Here is a 17,936-nt window from a genome sequence, read left to right on the forward strand (position 1 = left end):
TTATTGGAGTTAGCTTTCATACAGAAGGATGGCTATTACTGCTACACGAAAATGAGTCTAGAACAACAGATAGATAGTTGATCATTTGTTGTGTAGATTTGGGAGTGTGCTACCTGTGTCTTGATCATAAAGCTGGAAAGAAAGAGTTCTAGTTTGTTTAATGATCAAAAAAATTGTTTTAAACCCAGCTTTGTCCAGTGCAACACTGTGTATCCTGGAACCTATTATGGCTGTGGAAATTATAGCGCCAAATGAATTTCAGGGATCAGTAATTGCGGGAATTAACCGGCGCCATGGAGTAATCACAGGGCAAGATGGAATTGAGGACTATTTTACACTATATGCAGATGTAAGTACTATTGGTCATTGTGTTTTAAAAAAAAATTTTTTTTAACTTGTAGAAGAAAATCAGCTTCTGTTTTTGGCAGTTGTAGAGCAAATTGACATGTTTCCCTCTTCAATTTGTGGCTTCTGTATTTGTAACAATTTCTGTAATTTGCCTTTTAGAGCAAAAGTGTGAAGTTAAAAATAAGATTCATTTCATTTGGGTCTTTTGTGAATATGCTATTATTTAACAATTATTTTTTCTTTTACATTGTAGCTTTATTTGCATAGCTACTTTATTATATTATCTGTAATGTATTGGGATCATGTTTAATTCTCTTACCTATACCTGTTTTTACTTACATCTAGTGGGAGAGAGTTTATCACATTGCAGAAGACCTCCTGGAAGACACTACAATCAGCTTATCATTAAATTATCCAGTGAGAGTTGGGAGGTGTAGCTCATTAGTAGAGGCAGCCCTGGTTCAATGCCCAGCACCACAAAAAAAAAAAGGAAAGAAAAGAAATAAAAATAGGAAGTAACCAGTGGAAATTCATATTAACATTTTCATAGAAGAAACATTCCTTGGAATGCTTGAGCTGGTGGCAGAGAATGAAGTGTGGTTAAGAAAGATCTCTGTAAACTGAAATGTTTCTAGTTGTAACTGTTGTGACTATCAACTATGGTTTCCACATGGAATAAAACAGGTGTTTCTCTTTGGCTTTTAGTTCTTTTAAATACAAAATAGTGAGCAGGAACCTACATCTAAACCATTATGTGACTAACACCTCCTTGCGTTTTTCTGAGTATTTTTCCATGAGCAATGCTAAAATATCTCTTGTGTTTGTTTTTAGGTCCCTTTAAATAATATGTTTGGTTATTCCACTGAACTTAGGTCATGTACAGAGGTAAGCAAGTGTTTAAACTTTACTATCGTGCTTTTCAAAAGAGCACTTTATAGATGATCAAATTTATCCTGACTGTATGACCTGACAGATGTAAAAAAATTCATCATCTGTTCTTTTCTCTCCCTCTCTCTCCCTCTGTCAACTCCTAGGGAAAGGGAGAATACACAATGGAGTATTGCAGATACCAGCCATGTTTACCATCCACACAAGAAGACCTTATTAATAAGTATTTGGAAGCTACAGGTCAACTTCCTATAAAAAAGGGAAAGGCCAAGAACTGAATTTTCTTATTTTATTATTTTTAATTAAATCTGCAAGGTTTAGAAATGATACGTTTCAGTGGAACCAGTTCAAGTTGCTAAAACAAATTTCAGAAGCCTTTCCTATTTCACATTCAGGAACTTCTGTTATACTCAAAGATAATTCTATGTGTATCTTAACTCTGTTGAATTGGTTTTATAGCTCATTATAAAAACCCCTAAAAGATGACTATTATTGTACTGAAATGTATTTAGTATTTATTTACAAGAAGAGACTTGGTTATACTTCTAAGCTTGGAATATGTGTAAACTTGTTTCCAAATTTTTTTATATGACAATTTTCAACATAAAGAAATGCTGGGAAAATAGTACACAGAATAGCCATATACCTTCTATGTTGATTCTACTGTGACTGTGGTAACAATTGGTTTATCTAATAATTTGTCAATGCCTCATGTTGACTTGAAAATAAATTTTTGTATATCGGGACACTTCTTGTGTCATTAATGGACAGGCATTTTTTGTTTGAGTGGATTCCATATGTTCTTTTTTTTAACATTTTATTTTAAACAGAAAAAATAAAATTTCAAAACAAGATAATAGAGTAGCAATGGTTAATGCATTGCATATTGTTATCTTCAAAAGTAGAACAGGGTTATTAAAACAGTAGCTAAATTTCTAGTTTGTAACATGGCCCATTGTATAGCTTCTGCAAATTCCTGTTTCTGTTTTAAGAATACAGATGTTCCTTGCAGCCATACTTGAAGTAAAAAGCATACCCTTAAAATGTCCTTCTTGTTAATGTTCATCTTAGTTTTCTTTCTGTGTCCCTCTGTAATGACTGATACATTGTGTCAACTTGAAGAAGTTTGAGCCACTGGGCAGGGGCCAGGATCCTCACTTTGCAACAATCTGGAACCTGCTCAAGAGGAGGGCAGGGGAGTGGTGTGAGTGTGAGTGTGAGTGCTGTACACACCCTGTCTGGGTGGTAGCTCACTTATACTGTTAAGAGGGGAAAAGAGGCTTGTTCTTCCTCCCTTTTTGCTCTTGTTTCTTTTTCTGTCTTCTGTCACCTTAAAGTGTTGTCCCTGTGCCAGGCCACCATGCCTTGGAGCCAGCTGATTATGGACTGAAACCTCTGTAAACGGTGAGCTAGATAAATCTTTCCTTTTCTTAATTTTGGGCCTGGGATGTTTTGAATCAGCAAGTAGAGAAAAGTAATCCTCTAAAATAAAATACAGGGTATAAAGTTGCTACTCATTTCATTCACTTAGTTAAGTAGTTGAATTAAACTAGATTATCATATACCGTAGTAATTTTGGTGGGTAGGGGTTACTGGACATTGAACTCAGGACCATGCATTTGCAGATAGGCCAGGCACCACTGAGCTATATTCCCGACTTATGTTAATTGAGATTTTAAAAGGACAAATGCTGATCTTTTATTGCCAGAACAGGTCAGGTTTTCCCAGGGAGTTCCACTGTACTGTTCTGATTTTTTTCATCTAAGAATTATCTGATGCTATACACTTAACCTTAAGTCTTTTCCCTTGCTGGTTAATAGAAATAAAATAAGTGATTTTGAGTTCTTTTAGTTTTCTTTGTAGATTTGACTTTATAAGTTGAGGTTTTTAGGAAAAATATTTTTTAAAAGTATCAAGCATGTTTTCACACTTGCTGCTTGGATTAAATGCATTAATTCTTACAACCCCAGGAGGTAAATACTCTTATTATAATATGTGTGTTTCATAAAAAGCAGAGGCATACAGAAGGTAATTTTTTCTAGGACTACACTGCTGATTATTAAATGAGTATTTTAGGTCTATGGTGAAGTACATTTCCCTCATGAATATGTCTATTGCTGCAGTAGCATCAAGCCTGAAAAATGTGGTTGCGTTGGCATCATGTCAGCATGCTGTTAATTAATATGAGTATAATGCCCGATGAGGAAATACTTTCATAGAATTCATCATGATCTCTCTGGCTATTTAGAATAGCCACAAAGATGGGAATATATGGCAATCTGTTAAATATTCTGGTTTGAGAGTGTCAGAAATGATCCTCGGTATCAAATGTATTGCATTTCATAGGAGATGACATAGTCCCTGGAGGGATCAGGTAACTCAACACACAAGGGACAGATCCAGGAACCTATCTCATATCTCTTGCTAACTCATTAGCCTAGTGATAATTTGTAAAGACTAAATGTCAGCCAGACTCTAACACATAGAAAAGATTAATGTGAATATTTATAAATAAGGATTTATTTTTTATATTACTTATGTGAGGGATATAATTGTTGGTTAAAGAAAAACAACAGTGCCTGTACCTGGAGAGGAGTAGCAGCAGTAGGTATTTTGCATGTATGTCCCGTCCTGACTGCACTTTAAAAAGTCACCTGGGGCCTTAGTGAGAAGCCACAGGCACACCTCAGTTATTTGGAGTGTCTGGAACCTTCCCAGGTGATTCCAATACGCATTCAGCATTAAAGACTACAGCAATTTTACTTGCACTGAGGCCTAAGACATGGAATGAAAGATTTTTGCAATTCAGATATGTGTTAGTATTCTCAGGGTATCCGAATTTGGACTATTGCTTCTTCATTTGAATACAGACTTTTTTGTTACTGTTAACTCTGATTGCATAGTTTATGAAATCATCAAAATTTAATAAGTATTTTTTCAACATAGTGAAAGTTTTTTTCAACATAGTGAGACAGTTGCAAAAATTTTTTTTCATATTTTAAAGTTTTGCATTTAAATTTATCAGCCAATCAAAAGTAGTAAATTGACATGTTTGAATGTATCCCTTTGTAGAAAATAGTTGTTTGCATTGCTAAACTATAAGTTGTTGAATTGGAGGTTTAACTGCTGCTTAAGTGTCTTCAAATAAATAACAGTGTAATGTATCACTGAAATAAGTTAATTTTCTATACAGAACATTTATTCAAGTAAATGTCAACTATACGATAGCTGTTTAAGGTTCTATGCAAGCCAAAAAGAGTCACAGAACAAGCCTGAATTTTCTAAGCTGAGAAAAATTGATATGATAAACTAAGATGTTAAACAGAAGACTAACATTCAAGTGCAAGTATAGAAACCTTTAGTTGACTTTCAGAAGTACTTGTTTAATTTGTACCAATGTATAATTCAGGTAGAAAAAATGGAAGCTGAATGGAATAAAGTAGAATGCACACAAAACCCTGGTACATATTTTGCATGTCTTAAAATTTGGAAAGTTCTAACAAGATGATGCAGGTGTGACTCATTGGCACACAGTGATTCATACAGATTGACACACTTAATGAAAAGAGAGCTTAGTGGTAGCAAACCTGTGGCACACGTGCTTCAGCCTGCTGTTTGTTACGGCTGAAAGCTCTGTTTCTCCATTGCCGGCTTAGGGAATTTAGGTTTTATATTCTATGCCAAGCAGATTGAGTATTTTCTCTCCGGTGTTATGAAACATGTTAGTAAAACAAGTTATCAGTTTTAGAATTTGTGCTAGAAAAGACGTTCTAATGATGATAGAGATTTTTAGATGATACTGAAAACTGTTTAAAGTTTTGTGAGTTTTGTGAATTTATAATTTAGGTATTTTATTTGGGTTTTTTTTTTTTTTTTTTTTTTTTTTTTTTTTTTTTTTGGTATACAGTTTCCCCTGGTAACTTATATACTGAAATAAATTTGTTAAAGGGTCACCTCAGAATCCTTAGCTGGGTGAATTATAGTCACATTTATAAGCCTGCTCTCACTAATGGAAAATGCCTTTTTGAGAATGAGGACTTAGAGAAATCTGAAACATCATGTAAAAACTCCTTTCTAGTCCTTTAAATACTAAATGAATGACTGAAGAACATATCACATTTAATATGATATAATAATGTCCTGAGAATCTGTTTTTGATCATTTAGGGAACTTCAGTTAAAGAAGTTTCTCTCTTGATTTGGCATAATTTAATCATTGTAGAGTGTTATTTTAGAAAGAACATTTCCTTTTCATTACCACTTAGATGAGAGAGCAGAAGTTTCCTTTGGTACAGTGTTATAGAATACTTAAAATCCCTGGATTTTGGGCAGGTAAATCCACATTTGGGATTTTAATTAGAAAAATACAAAAATTAGATATGCTTGTTTTTATAACAGTCCATGTCAAAACTATTTTTTTTTATGTGTGTAGACTTCCAGTTACATAACTGTATAGACTAACAGTCCCTGAATTATGATGGTGGGGCTTAGACATCTTTTGACTTTACAAAGATATGAAAGTGATAGACCTTTAGGAGACACTCTTGGAATTTTTGAGTTTTAGCCAGGCATGGTGGTGCACGCCTGTGATCTCAGCACTCTGGTGGATGAGGGAGGAGGACTGCAGTGAGTCTGGGATAGAGAGATCCTTTCAAACAATTAAAAAAATGTTTTTTGAGTTTTGATCTTTTCCCAAGCTAGCAACAAATGCTGTTTGATGCTGTCTTGAAAAGCTAGGGAGCAGCGGGGAGACCAAGCACACAGTCACCAGAATAAAGAACCAATGCATCACAATGTGCAGTGTTACTAAGGCAGGTTGCTTTGTAGCTTAAAGGTGTTAAATGTGTATGATATTTTCAACTTGTGGATTTATTGGGACATAACCCCATTGTAGGTAAATGTGTGTCTGTATTTTGTTCTAAGGCTGATGCTTCCAAATCAATTACTGGTCAAGAAACCTGGCTCAATGTTTTTAGACACTGACATAAGTGTTCCATTAAATTATGGTAATTTTCAGAAGCAGATGATAGCAACATTTCCTAGACCAATTTTTCTTGCCTTAAGGAGGTACTCCGCTGAATTTGATTATAGTACATGTTATGTTTTCCTTCATAAATTACTTAGACAAACACTGGATTCACGTGTCTTTATAAATAAAAGTTGTAAATATTTTATGTACTTTGTTACATTAGTGTTTCTTTTAATACATGTTTGTGGACAGCATTATCTGATGAGCTACCATACATGTAAACTGAATCAAGCAATACTGATTTTATTTCAGTTCAGCACAAATCTTGCCTATGCATACAAATCTCTGCAAACACATTTTATTGTTTAACCAACATTTTTTTAAAAAGGTATCAAGTTAAAGAAGAACACTTGCTTGAAATGATAGAATATAATAAAGTTCCTCAGTTCATATCTTCTCAACAGGTTGCTTTCTTTGCAAATATATTTGTTGACATACAGGAAGGAGCAATTTAGCAACATAAAAATACCTATAGTACGTTCTAAATACCAATTCAGAGGTGAAACCGTTTTTTTTTTGGAAAATAATTACTGATCCATTTTCAATATATACTAATTGATTGAATTTTGCACTTTAGGGCTAAAACCTTGAACTTGCTGAGGACTGCTTAGTTGTTGCAATACCCAGACCTTAGTTGTGGTACTATAAGGACAAGTTAGTATAATCATTTGTCTACAATCTAATATAAGCAGATCCTTTTTAAATTTTAGATGTTACTAAGCTCTGTTGATTACTCAGCTGATCCTTCCACAGTTCCAGAGGATTCTTCTAAAGTCTGTAGCTCTTGACATTGGTACTTCACTTTAAGTGGTTTACCAGGGTACCAGACCAGGCGAATACGACATGGAATAATTTCCTATGAAATAGTCATAAAATTAGAATACAACCTGCAAAAACTGAAGGTAAAAACAATTTTGCATATAATTTTATGCTTTACCTGTGTTGGGAGTTCATGAAGTAGTACGGTGTAATCAAAATCAATTGTGTCATTAGTTTTCTAAAAGAAGAAAAAAATAGCAATATAATAGATACATACGAGCATGTGTCATACACATTCTTGTTTAGTATGGGTACCTTGGGTCTGCTGTGGCCTTTAGATTTCAGCCTCATTTCTTTGGTATATTCTGCAGCAAGATGATGGAAGTCATGGATACTTTGTTTTTTTTTTCATGGAATTATGTGAAAGTGTGGTTCAGTGTTAGTATCATTTTTCTCTCTGGTATTTATAGTTTTTGATGAAAGCTGAAGTCTGTGGGAAAATGTAGCAACTTTTGGGATCTAGATGCTGTTATATGAATCTCAAGCTGATTTTAGCCTGGCCATGCCAGGAAACAATTAGACAAGGGAAAGGCAACCAGTATTTCTAGGATGCCTGCTGTAGGCCAGGTTCTATAGTAGGTACTTTATATATAGTTTTATGTAATTCTGCCATACAAAAGTGTATATTACAAGCCTGGTTTCACAGGAGCTGTAACTTGAAGTTACATCTAGTAAGTGACAAATGGTGATTCAACCCCTAATCTATTGATTCCAAAACTCACATTTTTCACTTATACACTATAAAACTGTAACATGCTGTTTCTAAAACCAGTGCATGAGATATTTTTCAGTAGGTAGGCAAGTGGTTCTTGGTGCTTTTGTTTACCTGACACTGCATGTTTTACTAGTGACTAAAGACAATTTTCTATTTTTGACGTTTTCCATTTTTACGCCCAAGAGGCTTATCTGTTTCCTAGTCAAAATGGAAGAGGCACTTTTCTAAAAAACAAACACACACCTTAGTGTGGAATATAAGTTTAGCAGGTTTTTATTAAGACCTGCAAAAGTATAAAAAAGTAAATACAACAACAAAAAAGAATCTGATACATTAGGTTTTGTCTTTTGCCTTCATTGATGGAGACAGGATGTTTACATCAGGTGAGGAAGATGTTGTAAGAAAATAAAAGAATCTGGGTGAGTCAGAAATAGACTGCTTTTTATATGGTGGGTTCTTTGTAGGTCTCTCCTGCCTGACAGTGTACCTGTGAATGTTCAAACATCTGCCAAATCAGAAAATACATCAGAGAAAATTCAGTGTCTCTTACAAGAGAACAAGTTACAAAAGTTCCAATTATAGTTGGCCATCCATATCTGTAGGTTCCACATCCATGCACAAAACCAACCAAAAATTGGAAGTATTTTTTATAAAACTGTGACTGCCCTAATCATATGTGAACTTTCATTATTCCTTAAACAAAATAGTTCAAAAATTATTTATATAGTATTTACATTGCTTTAGGTATTGTTAGCTAGAGATGACTTAAGTACGTAAGAGAATATGTAAAGCTTCTATTCAAATATAAAAGTGACTTGAGCATCTGGAGATTTTGGCATTGGGGTGGGGCTTGAAAACAGTCCTCCAGAAGGGAGAATTAGATCTAGTGGTATTAGGGAGGGGGACAGTATTTAGCCTTGTTAGATCTTTTGGTGGCTAGCTTGACCTTAGGAGAAAATGGTCATCTTTCCTAAAATGTTCTAACAAGTTGGCTGTTAACATTTTGGAAATACTGTACTATTTGATTAAGACCTTCCTCAGTAGTTACAAATCACACCTTTAACATTGCAATTTTTGTAAAGTCTTCCTCCAGGAAGAAGCAATCTTAAGACAAACCAAAAAGGCACAGCTTATTAAAGCACTACAAGATACCACACTTCTCAGTCTGGCAAAGTAGTCCAAAACTGGAGTGCGTTTATGTAGTCAAGCTCTGCCAGGAAGTCAGATAATGTCTTTGGCTTCTTTTCAAATCATCACAAATGCCAAGTCCTTGTAGACCAAACTGATGGTGATTCATTGTTTCATTTTTGAGCACTCAGTACTTCAGTCTTCATGAAAACAGACTGGAAGTGCTTTGTTCCCTTGTGATCCACCCATATCTTATCCACCAATCTTCTCCAAAAGAGAATAATTCCTAGTGGAACCAATATGCTTTAGTAAATAAGATTAAAGCAGACTAGAGCAGGTAGATGAGGTGAATTCTTTGGCTAGTAGAGACCTCAAGTTGGGGTAAAGCTTAGAGTTGATTGTAGTGATTTACTGCTGGTTAGATGATTTGAGGTTCTTACAGAATCTGGGTCTGATTGATAAGAATTGGAACAATATTCAGTTTTACTTTTCTTAATTCATGTTAAAGGCTAAGGATACAGGAAAGCCATTATCTGGTGTTTTTCCTAGCTGATGTATTTCCCTTCTTAGTAGTCTACATGTTCTTCAGTTCTAAAGCAATGATTATGCTAGGAAGATAGGTCATATTTAAAGTCGTCTTTCTTCAGTCTTCTCTCAGAGCTTGTTTGCTTGGGATTGTGAGTTTATAATCTTGCATTTACTTGCATGAAAAGCTGAGTCTAGTCCTAAGTATGAAGTTAATAATTCCCATACAGAAAGTTGAGGAAAACTACTTTCCTGAGCGCTCCCACTCAATTCCTGCCTATGTGTGTACCTAAAGGCCTCACATCCCTGTCACCTGGTGGCAGGTCTCCCAGAACAGGACTTAAGTCTGCTCTCAGTAACTTTTAAAAAAACACTGATAGTTTTGCTTTTTCCTTGTGTTGCTTCTTGTGCTGAAAGATGGAAATCCTTAGTGATCAGTGAATAGCAGAATTTGAAAATGTTTGTTGACATGTGTGCACACTACCTTTCTTTAAGAGGACAATAAACGAAAATGCCTATCAGATTTGAACCCAGATTTTCCTCTTCTCCAGAGATTTAAGTGTGTTAGTTTCCAGAGCCTCAGTCAGTTTATGTCTTCATTTAGTGGTCCTAAGAAATGATTTACCTCATGTGACCCAACAAGTCAGATGCATATTCAACTGTTTTCTAAAATTCAAACTCCACGTAGTAAAAGAAATCTAAGATTCTTACTAAGAGAAATCCTCTCTCCTTTTTTTAACTGTGGTTAAAATGTGTGTCCCCATTTGCAGGGATAAAAAGACTGAAAAGCTTTTAGCTTGCAAAAGAACTGTGTCCAGACTTAATAACTATTCAATTAGGTCATAATTTCTATTATTAAGCACTCCATAAGTGGTAAGAAAGATAAGAAAAACTAGGCTCTAGCTGATGTCCTACAAGTGACCTTTGGAGGGCACAACAGACTATCATTGGCATTAAAAATGCTGGTTTAATGTTGGGCAAATCTCCATGCTCAGAACATGATGATCTATCCATGGATGAATCTATAACATTATGAATTTTAAAAATCGGTACAATTGATTCAGCTTGTCTCTTATAGAAGTTGATTTTGCTTATTCTGAAAATACTTCTGTCACACTTGCCTAACAAAAATCCGAACCCAGGCTTCACGTATTTGACACATAGACCCACACAGCTGTGTGTGACTGGTACTTGGGTTTCAAACTTCGAGGGCTTGTAGGGCTGCGAGGTGCTCCCCTCTAGTTCCAGCACTGCCTTATCCCTGCTGTCAGCTGATGACTTCGCCTCTTATTCACTGAGCAGGGAAAGGCAGGAAGCATAGAATCTGCTCCTTTCCCCCTTGACACCTGCCTCTTACAGTTCGCTGTTATTTAATTTCCCTCCAGGTGAACTCTGTGGGTTCCTGTCTGAGATCTAAAGTTAGAAGGATTTGGGGATTCCATCCTTATGTAACTAACTTTTTCTGTGCACACCTTTACCTGTGAGCCCATCCAGTCTTGTGCCTTTGAATACTATATACACAGACATAACTCCAGCCCATTCCTCTCCCCTGAACTTCAGACTCAAATGTCTAGCTGACTACACATTCTCTACTTTGTTACGGAATTTAGCATGCCAAAAACCAAGATAATTTCTTTGAATCTGTTCCTCCTATAGTCTCCCCATTTAGTTAATGAAAACTGTGTCCTAGTTTGAGGCCCAAATCCTAAGCATCGTCTTAACCATTTTTTGATATCCATATCTAACCCACGAGTAAATCCTATCAGTCTACCTGAATCCAGACACTTCTCACCATCACCATTGCTACTTCTGTGGCCAGCCCGCCGCCGGGCCTTACCTAGATTTTTACAGTTCTTGATTTTATCCCCTTGTTCACTCTGCTCAGCCACACTACGCTCACTGCCGTTTATCAAATCCATCTGCCACACTGCCGCCTCAAGTTCCTCTGCCCAGAATTCTCTTCCCTTTTGAGGTCATGACTCCTTCTCAGTTCTGTCTTCGATGTCACCTCTGCTCAAATTAGCCTTATTTTTAGACTATATTGATGGTCATTCTATCAAAATCCTGTATTCTCTTTTCCTACTTTTTCTCCATAGCACTGACCAGCATTTGATACATATTTATTAGTTCAGTCTTTCTGGTCTTTTTCTTCAGAATTAATTTCAGTGAGGGCAGCAACCTTGTGGTGTTTGTTCACGGTTACATCCCCACTCTGTACTACCTAGCCCATGGCAGACTCTTGAATATTTGTTAAAGGAAGGAAATGCAATGGCAACTGTCATGGAGTTAGAAACTCATACTAGTTTAGTTAGAACACTGCATTGACTGTGCTCGCGTCTGGTTAATGTCCGTATTTCTTACCCACTGCTTTACACTAGTAAGCCGGACCAAGTTGTAGTGTAGGAATGGAGTTGTCTTTTCCCACATCACATATGAGCTGCCCAGAAAAGCCAAGTCCCAGATGGGTCTCAGTGAGGGATCGATGTGTCCGTGACTGTCTGAGGAGAAAGAAAAGCACATATGAAATTTAGGCACATAGGAAATTTTTGAGACAAAATTTTAGAAGCTTCAGAAATGAAAAAGGTTTAAATTTAGGCTATTTAAATGGCAAAACCTTGAGCTAGACATGTGATATATCTGTTTCTATAGAAACTATCCTTCAACTTGTCATACTGAGTAAACCTACTACAGTGTAAGGCTATGCTGTACTATATATAAAGTGCGAGCTAAAATGACATTAAAATTTCATCTTAAATTCTTACTAATTAGGTTAAAGTTTGATTAATCTCTATGTTAGTTGGTAGAGATAGTCTTAACCTATGAAGGACCAGTAATTCACAATACACAAGAATACTAATACACTTATATTAGGAAATTATTCTTGATAAAGTAATTTTTAGCATGAATTCTATTTATTGGTAGAACCTGCCTTGGCTAGAAATATAGCTGATCCACTCCTTAAGATGGGAGGGAGCAGACAGCTGAGGGAGAACAGGCCAAAGAAGTTTCTTTAGGCTGGAGAGGTATGGGAAGGCTTTAAGGAGGCGAGATTGTGCAGGGCCTTGAGTTTCTGCTGTGTACATGGTGGGGAGGCCCAAGTGAAAAAGTAAGCACACCAAGACAGGAGGGCCCTGCGCAGGGGCAGACAGGGACCAGTCTGAAGGAAGTACAGTGGCACCATACTGTGAATAGTCTTGTAGGGTAGATTTTGATTCAGTAGCTAAGTGTGGGAAGATAAGCTGAGATCCTGAGCCACACACTTGGGAGGACACTGACACCTAACAGAGTAGATAGGAGACTACTGCAGTAGTCCCAGGAATACATACTACAGGTGTGAAGGACAGGCACAGGATGGAGCCAAATGCTTTGTGGAGGTAGGCTTGATAAGAAATGGCAAATCATTAAATGTTAGGAGTTTATAATGAAAAAATTTTTAGGTAAACTCTAGAAAGAGTAATAAAGGTCAAAATATGCAAGCCTTTTGGGTGAGTTGGTAGTAGGTGTATTAAAGGTGATGTCAAAAAGCCACAGAGTACACGATGTTAATGACTACAGACAAATGGAGAAGGGGTAGAGGCCCATTACGTTTGGCAATATGGGTGGTCTGTGGCACCAAGACACAGCAGTTTCACTATGTATGTAGTGTAGAAGCCAGGAGGGAGGAGGCTGGGGAGGCAGCAATGCATATAGAATTGTTAATGGAGAAAAACCTGGTGGTCAGCTTAACGCCAGTTGAATTAAATCAGCTGTGTGTATGTTCCACCTGAGGAAAGTTGCTAGCATAGAGACCTGGAGAAGACAATGAAGGCTTGTGGGTTTCTCTGAGTTTTGCTGTTTGAGCTGTTGGTTCTCCTGGAGGAGCTCATGACTGGCCTCATCTGAGTTCGACCATGGTCATTGGAGGAGCTGGGAACCTTGTTAGTGAGAGTGGCTGTGGTTCACTTGGGGGAGCACTGGTCCTTACATGGAACATTGCTTCCTGGCTGCGGAAGGGAAGATGTGTGCTGTTTAACCTCCAGTAGAAACTCGTCATGCTGGCTTCCTGGCATGTACTTAACTGTTCTTACCACTGGAGGAGCTTGGGACCTCCGTGTCACTGAGGATGGCTGTGGTACTTTTCAGGGCAGCCCTGGTTCTTATTTTGAGTGTGACTTCTCTGGTCCAGTGTAAAACCCTCAACCTACCAGCACAATTCCTTCACTCCACTGGAATAGATTTTCTAGCTTCCACCACTAACCTTTGGGCCTTCCCAGCACAGATCCATAAAACAAACTGGCATGAGTCCTTCTTGTGGCTCTAGACCTCCAGCTGGACTCATGGGAGGCACTGTCTTGGGCTCTGGGTCTTCATCTAGACTCATGCAAGACATTGCTGTGGGATTCAGGCCCTTGGCTGAATATTCTAGGTCTTTAGTGTTGTGGACAGATTCCCTGCACTTTCTTGTGTTTTACTCTGGGTGACCATCATAATATAAATTGTGTGTCCTGATTCTAATTGTTTTCACAACCCCTGACTACAGTAAGAATCTACTTTAGAAGAGTAGAAAAGTGAGGAAGGAGATGGGGTGATGAATCTGTGATGTAAGTGGTTAACAAGAGCCTTGACCTTGACTGTCTTTGTAGGGCAAGACATGGAACTGGTAGTTTTTAGAAATGAGGAAATTGATGGAGGCAAAATCATGAAAGAAGTCATAGAAACTAGAATAAAGGGCATTTAAATAAAAGAAGCCTAAGGATAAAGGAGTAGAGAAGACACAGAATTGGTGAGGTAGAGAAACTAACAGGAGCACACATTTCCAGACAGACCATCTCCTCAAAGGGTATGTGTAGCCTGGGTGTGCTCGGAACTCAAGGAAATGGAAAGGCCTGGGCACAGGTCTAAGTGGAGTGCAGTAAGGATTGAGAAATGAATACTAAGTGGCAAGGAGGACCCAGCATTTGGAAAGTGCCCTGGGGATGGGGGGCAAGAAGCTGTGAGGGTAAAGCAGAAAGTTGCCAGTTCTCCTGCCTGCACTGTCATCATGCACTGTCACACAGTTCCTGTAAGGTGTCCATCCCTGTTTCCTGTTTATTGACAGCCACGTGCCTTCATACTTAAGAACTGGACACTTTAGTACTCTTAATTAACTTGTCTGTGATTCCATTAACCTGATTTTGCCTTTTTTTCTGCCAGCATACGACATTAGCAAGGAGCTGTGACTGTTTTTAAAAAATGTTATTACAGAAAGTATGTTTCAGACTTCTAGTTTCTGACAACACTATCAGTGTTTTATGAATCTATCATTTCTCCCTAGTGGGAACAACTGAACCATTAAGATTTCAGAACATTAGGTAATGCAAGGCTGTGAGGTCAATATAGCAAGGGGTTTCCATCATCCTTGTCTTCACTGATTGAAAACTTCCTGCAGTTCACCATCACATATTTCATCTTTCAGTGCTGCTGTAAGTCTAAATTTGTGGTGTCCAAACCCATTACTTGGAAGATAAATGAGTTATACTATGTACTGTGAATACTGAAGATACTTGAAACAATGAACGCTCCAAGCAGACAACTTCCAGTGATTATTCACAGCTCCTGGTCTTTTCCTCTGTCTGTACACGAGAGGGTCAGTTATGGGAATTTATGAATTCATTAGAAGTAATATTTTTACTCATTAAAAACAAAATGACTGGTTTTTAAAGGGAAAAACTATGGAACAAGAACTAAATATTCTCAGCGTAACAATTACATTACAATAGTCTAATGCTTTGAATTGCTTAAAAACTAAATAAAGAATATGCTAAGGTTTGAACTGGCTACTACAGGGATAGCTCCATAGCTTTGATTCACCTTATCTCAAACCAAACCTGAGCTTGAAGTAGTTTTCTGTATGTGGACAGACTGTAAATAACACTACTGTCTCTGTTGTATTTACAGTGCGAACAGGGCCTGTGAGTTTTGTTAATGAAAGGTACCTCTATTAAGATTTTTTTGAAGTTTCATAGCAACTGAACTGCCACAGAACGATGCTCATGAGAACATAGGATGTAGTAACTGAATAAGATACTGAAGTGTTGAAACACTGCTGATCCTGTGGTAAATATTAAAAGTAAATGTCCTCTGCAGATTTTAGATGTGTATTTTGAGGAAGCTAGATAAGCCTGTTTTCCTAACTGAAGGGGAGAAAACCCTAAATAAGTACAGATTTCAAGTATCGGTACTGCTCTGAATAAATGAGTTAAAGACTAAGTATAAACACATTGTGCTACTCCTCATAACTGTTTGGCACTGGATTTGATCCGAGCAAAGAACTATGCTGTGAGAAAAACTGTTTCTGAATTTTGGAAACACAAGGCAATATTTTCACCTTTGGGATTTTAAAAACAATTACTGAGTGTCAGTAAATTGATGGGGACCAGATATACTCAAGCATGGAGACTGCAGGTCCTCCGATATTGACATAGATCTGTCGTGGTCTCTGGGGGTAGCTGGGAAAATGAGCACATTGGGAGAGTGTGTGGTCAGATGTCAAGCTTTATTCCCAAGTTGTGCAAGTCCAGAGATTGCTTTTATGGTTTTGGAAATTGAATTTGCCAGTAAGTGCTGAGTCCCAACAGCTGCCCACACAGTCCGTTTAGTGCCAGGACTTGAGCTGAGTCACTGCAGAGGGCAGAGCCTCTCTATTAGAGATAGCCACCATTGCCCATTAGCTGTTGACCTGAAATCAGGTAAACATGACTCCAGGGCAGCACCCACATCAGTGAGGCAGCTGCTCAGTGGCCCTGGTATGTAGGGCACAGCAGAGGCACAGGAGGGTGTCTTGTCATCTAAGGCTCCTAAGGCTCCCATCAAAAAATGTCTAGAAATGTCACTTCCCACTCTGGAACTCACTCTGAAAACTACCCTAGTATGCGAGCCCAGTCGTGAAGACTGCCTTACTGTTTACTTGGAGGTTCAGCTCTTGCTGCACCCATGTTCTCAGATGGAAAAGAGACCCAGGTAGCTTTTGGTGGAGATACTAATTGTACTAGAGATGAACACCAGAAAAAAAAAATCTCCGAGTTTTCTTTAAATAATGAGGCATACCACCATCTATAGTTGAATTATCAAGTGCCTCTTCAGGCATAAGTTATGCTCATTCTTTTTAAGATTTAGCAATCCCCAAATACAGAAATTCCAGATACTGATTATACCAGGTATGTTGGCTGCCTTCAGAGGATTCTTAAGTTGCTTCAGTTGCTTGTAAAGCAGGTAATCATCTTCTTGTCTTTTCTTTTTCTCGATGCTCCTTGTACAGGTGATATTAATGGCCGGTCTGGGTTTCTCATTCTTGAAGAACACATGGGCAGAACAATTCCCCAAATGCTTCTCACCTTCCTTAAGTAAAGATTTTGGAATTAAATAGGATGGTTCCCATCTGTAGCAACACACACACACACACACACACACAATCGAGACCAGGTCATTGTGCATGGCAGTGTGCTCTGTCACTAATACAGTTTTTGCTTGATAGAAAAAGACTCATAATGCAATAGTCCTTTACTGTTGCCATCATTTAAACTCTTGACTTCTGGCTGTGACTATATGCTTAGTTGAATGTTCAGGTAGCTAACAAATTAAAAGATAAAGTTGGCCCCTATGCACATCTATAACATATTTCTGCTGTTTTGAATTATATCCTCTGATTCCAATAAACAACTAAGATATTTATGTAAAAAAGAACCTTCTCCATGACTCACAGCTAGTGAGTGGTAAACCAAGGTTTGGTTCACTTATGTCCAAACTCAGCTGTTAGCTCCTTACTAACTCAACAACTTTACTCTGAGACCAAGTCCAGAAGTGGAGGAACAGGTCATCCAAATGCGACTCATTCACCAACCTGAGAGCTATATGATTACATTCATGTCTAAATGAAGATTTATTTGGAATTCTGGCATCACCATCACTTATTTCCAGTGCAGAGGCAGCTTCAACTAAACATAATGTGTAAGATGCTTTTCTAGGATAGTGGTTCTTTACCCATTTGATCATAGATTCCTTAACCCAACAATAAAAGCCAGGGAACTGATTCCTAGAAAAAGGTACTTGTTCATCTCATCAACTAGAGGTCTGGAATGTGAAGGGGTTCGGGGACCAGTAGGCATGGCCCCACCCAAACCCAGCCACAGCCCCCTAGTTAGTATTTCCTGTTAAAATGAGATTTTCTGACCTGTTGAGGGAACAACTTCTTTTCACGTTTGTAGTTGTATAAATGGGTGGAGTCCCAATTAAAACCACCAGAAATGAAAGGAAAAGGCCCACAGAGAAACAAATTGTAATCAAAGTTGGATCTCCCCCCCAGCCCCCGTCTTTTTCCTTTTTATCGGTACCAGGGATCGAACTCATGACTGCCTGCTTGCAAGGCAGGTGCTTATGCTGCTGAGCTAAATCCCCAGCCCCTAAAGTTGGATCTTTTTAATAAGCCTTTTTCTATGATTAACTCAAAAAACTGAAGTAGGTTTTCCAA

General features: G+C 37.8%; 2 protein-coding genes across 3 annotated transcripts in view; one reads left to right on the plus strand and one right to left on the minus strand.

Moving 5' to 3' along the window:
- Gfm1 (G elongation factor mitochondrial 1) overlaps positions 1–1,982 on the plus strand; it is a 36,747-nt gene extending 34,765 nt beyond the window's left edge. For both annotated transcript variants that reach the window (XM_003476316.5, XM_013159749.3), the window contains exons 16-18: positions 189–349; positions 1,180–1,233; positions 1,383–1,982. In XM_003476316.5, the coding sequence (XP_003476364.1) occupies positions 189–349; positions 1,180–1,233; positions 1,383–1,514 (347 nt within the window). In that variant the 3' untranslated portion in view covers positions 1,515–1,982. The remainder of the gene's footprint in view (positions 1–188; positions 350–1,179; positions 1,234–1,382) is intronic.
- Positions 1,983–6,491: 4,509 nt separating this feature from the next.
- The window catches only part of Rarres1 (retinoic acid receptor responder 1), a 29,808-nt gene continuing 18,363 nt past the window's right edge, over positions 6,492–17,936 (minus strand). The window contains exons 3-6 of the mRNA XM_063249255.1: positions 16,624–16,807; positions 11,813–11,949; positions 7,202–7,261; positions 6,492–7,120 (exon numbers count right to left, since the gene is read on the minus strand). Coding sequence (XP_063105325.1) covers positions 6,995–7,120; positions 7,202–7,261; positions 11,813–11,949; positions 16,624–16,807 — 507 coding nt within the window. The 3' untranslated portion in view covers positions 6,492–6,994. The remainder of the gene's footprint in view (positions 7,121–7,201; positions 7,262–11,812; positions 11,950–16,623; positions 16,808–17,936) is intronic.

This window comes from Cavia porcellus, unplaced genomic scaffold, assembly GCF_034190915.1.
Source record: "Cavia porcellus strain 051 isolate PalLab524CR breed Dunkin Hartley unplaced genomic scaffold, mCavPor4.1 scaffold_5, whole genome shotgun sequence".
Taxonomy (NCBI): Eukaryota; Metazoa; Chordata; class Mammalia; order Rodentia; family Caviidae; genus Cavia; species Cavia porcellus.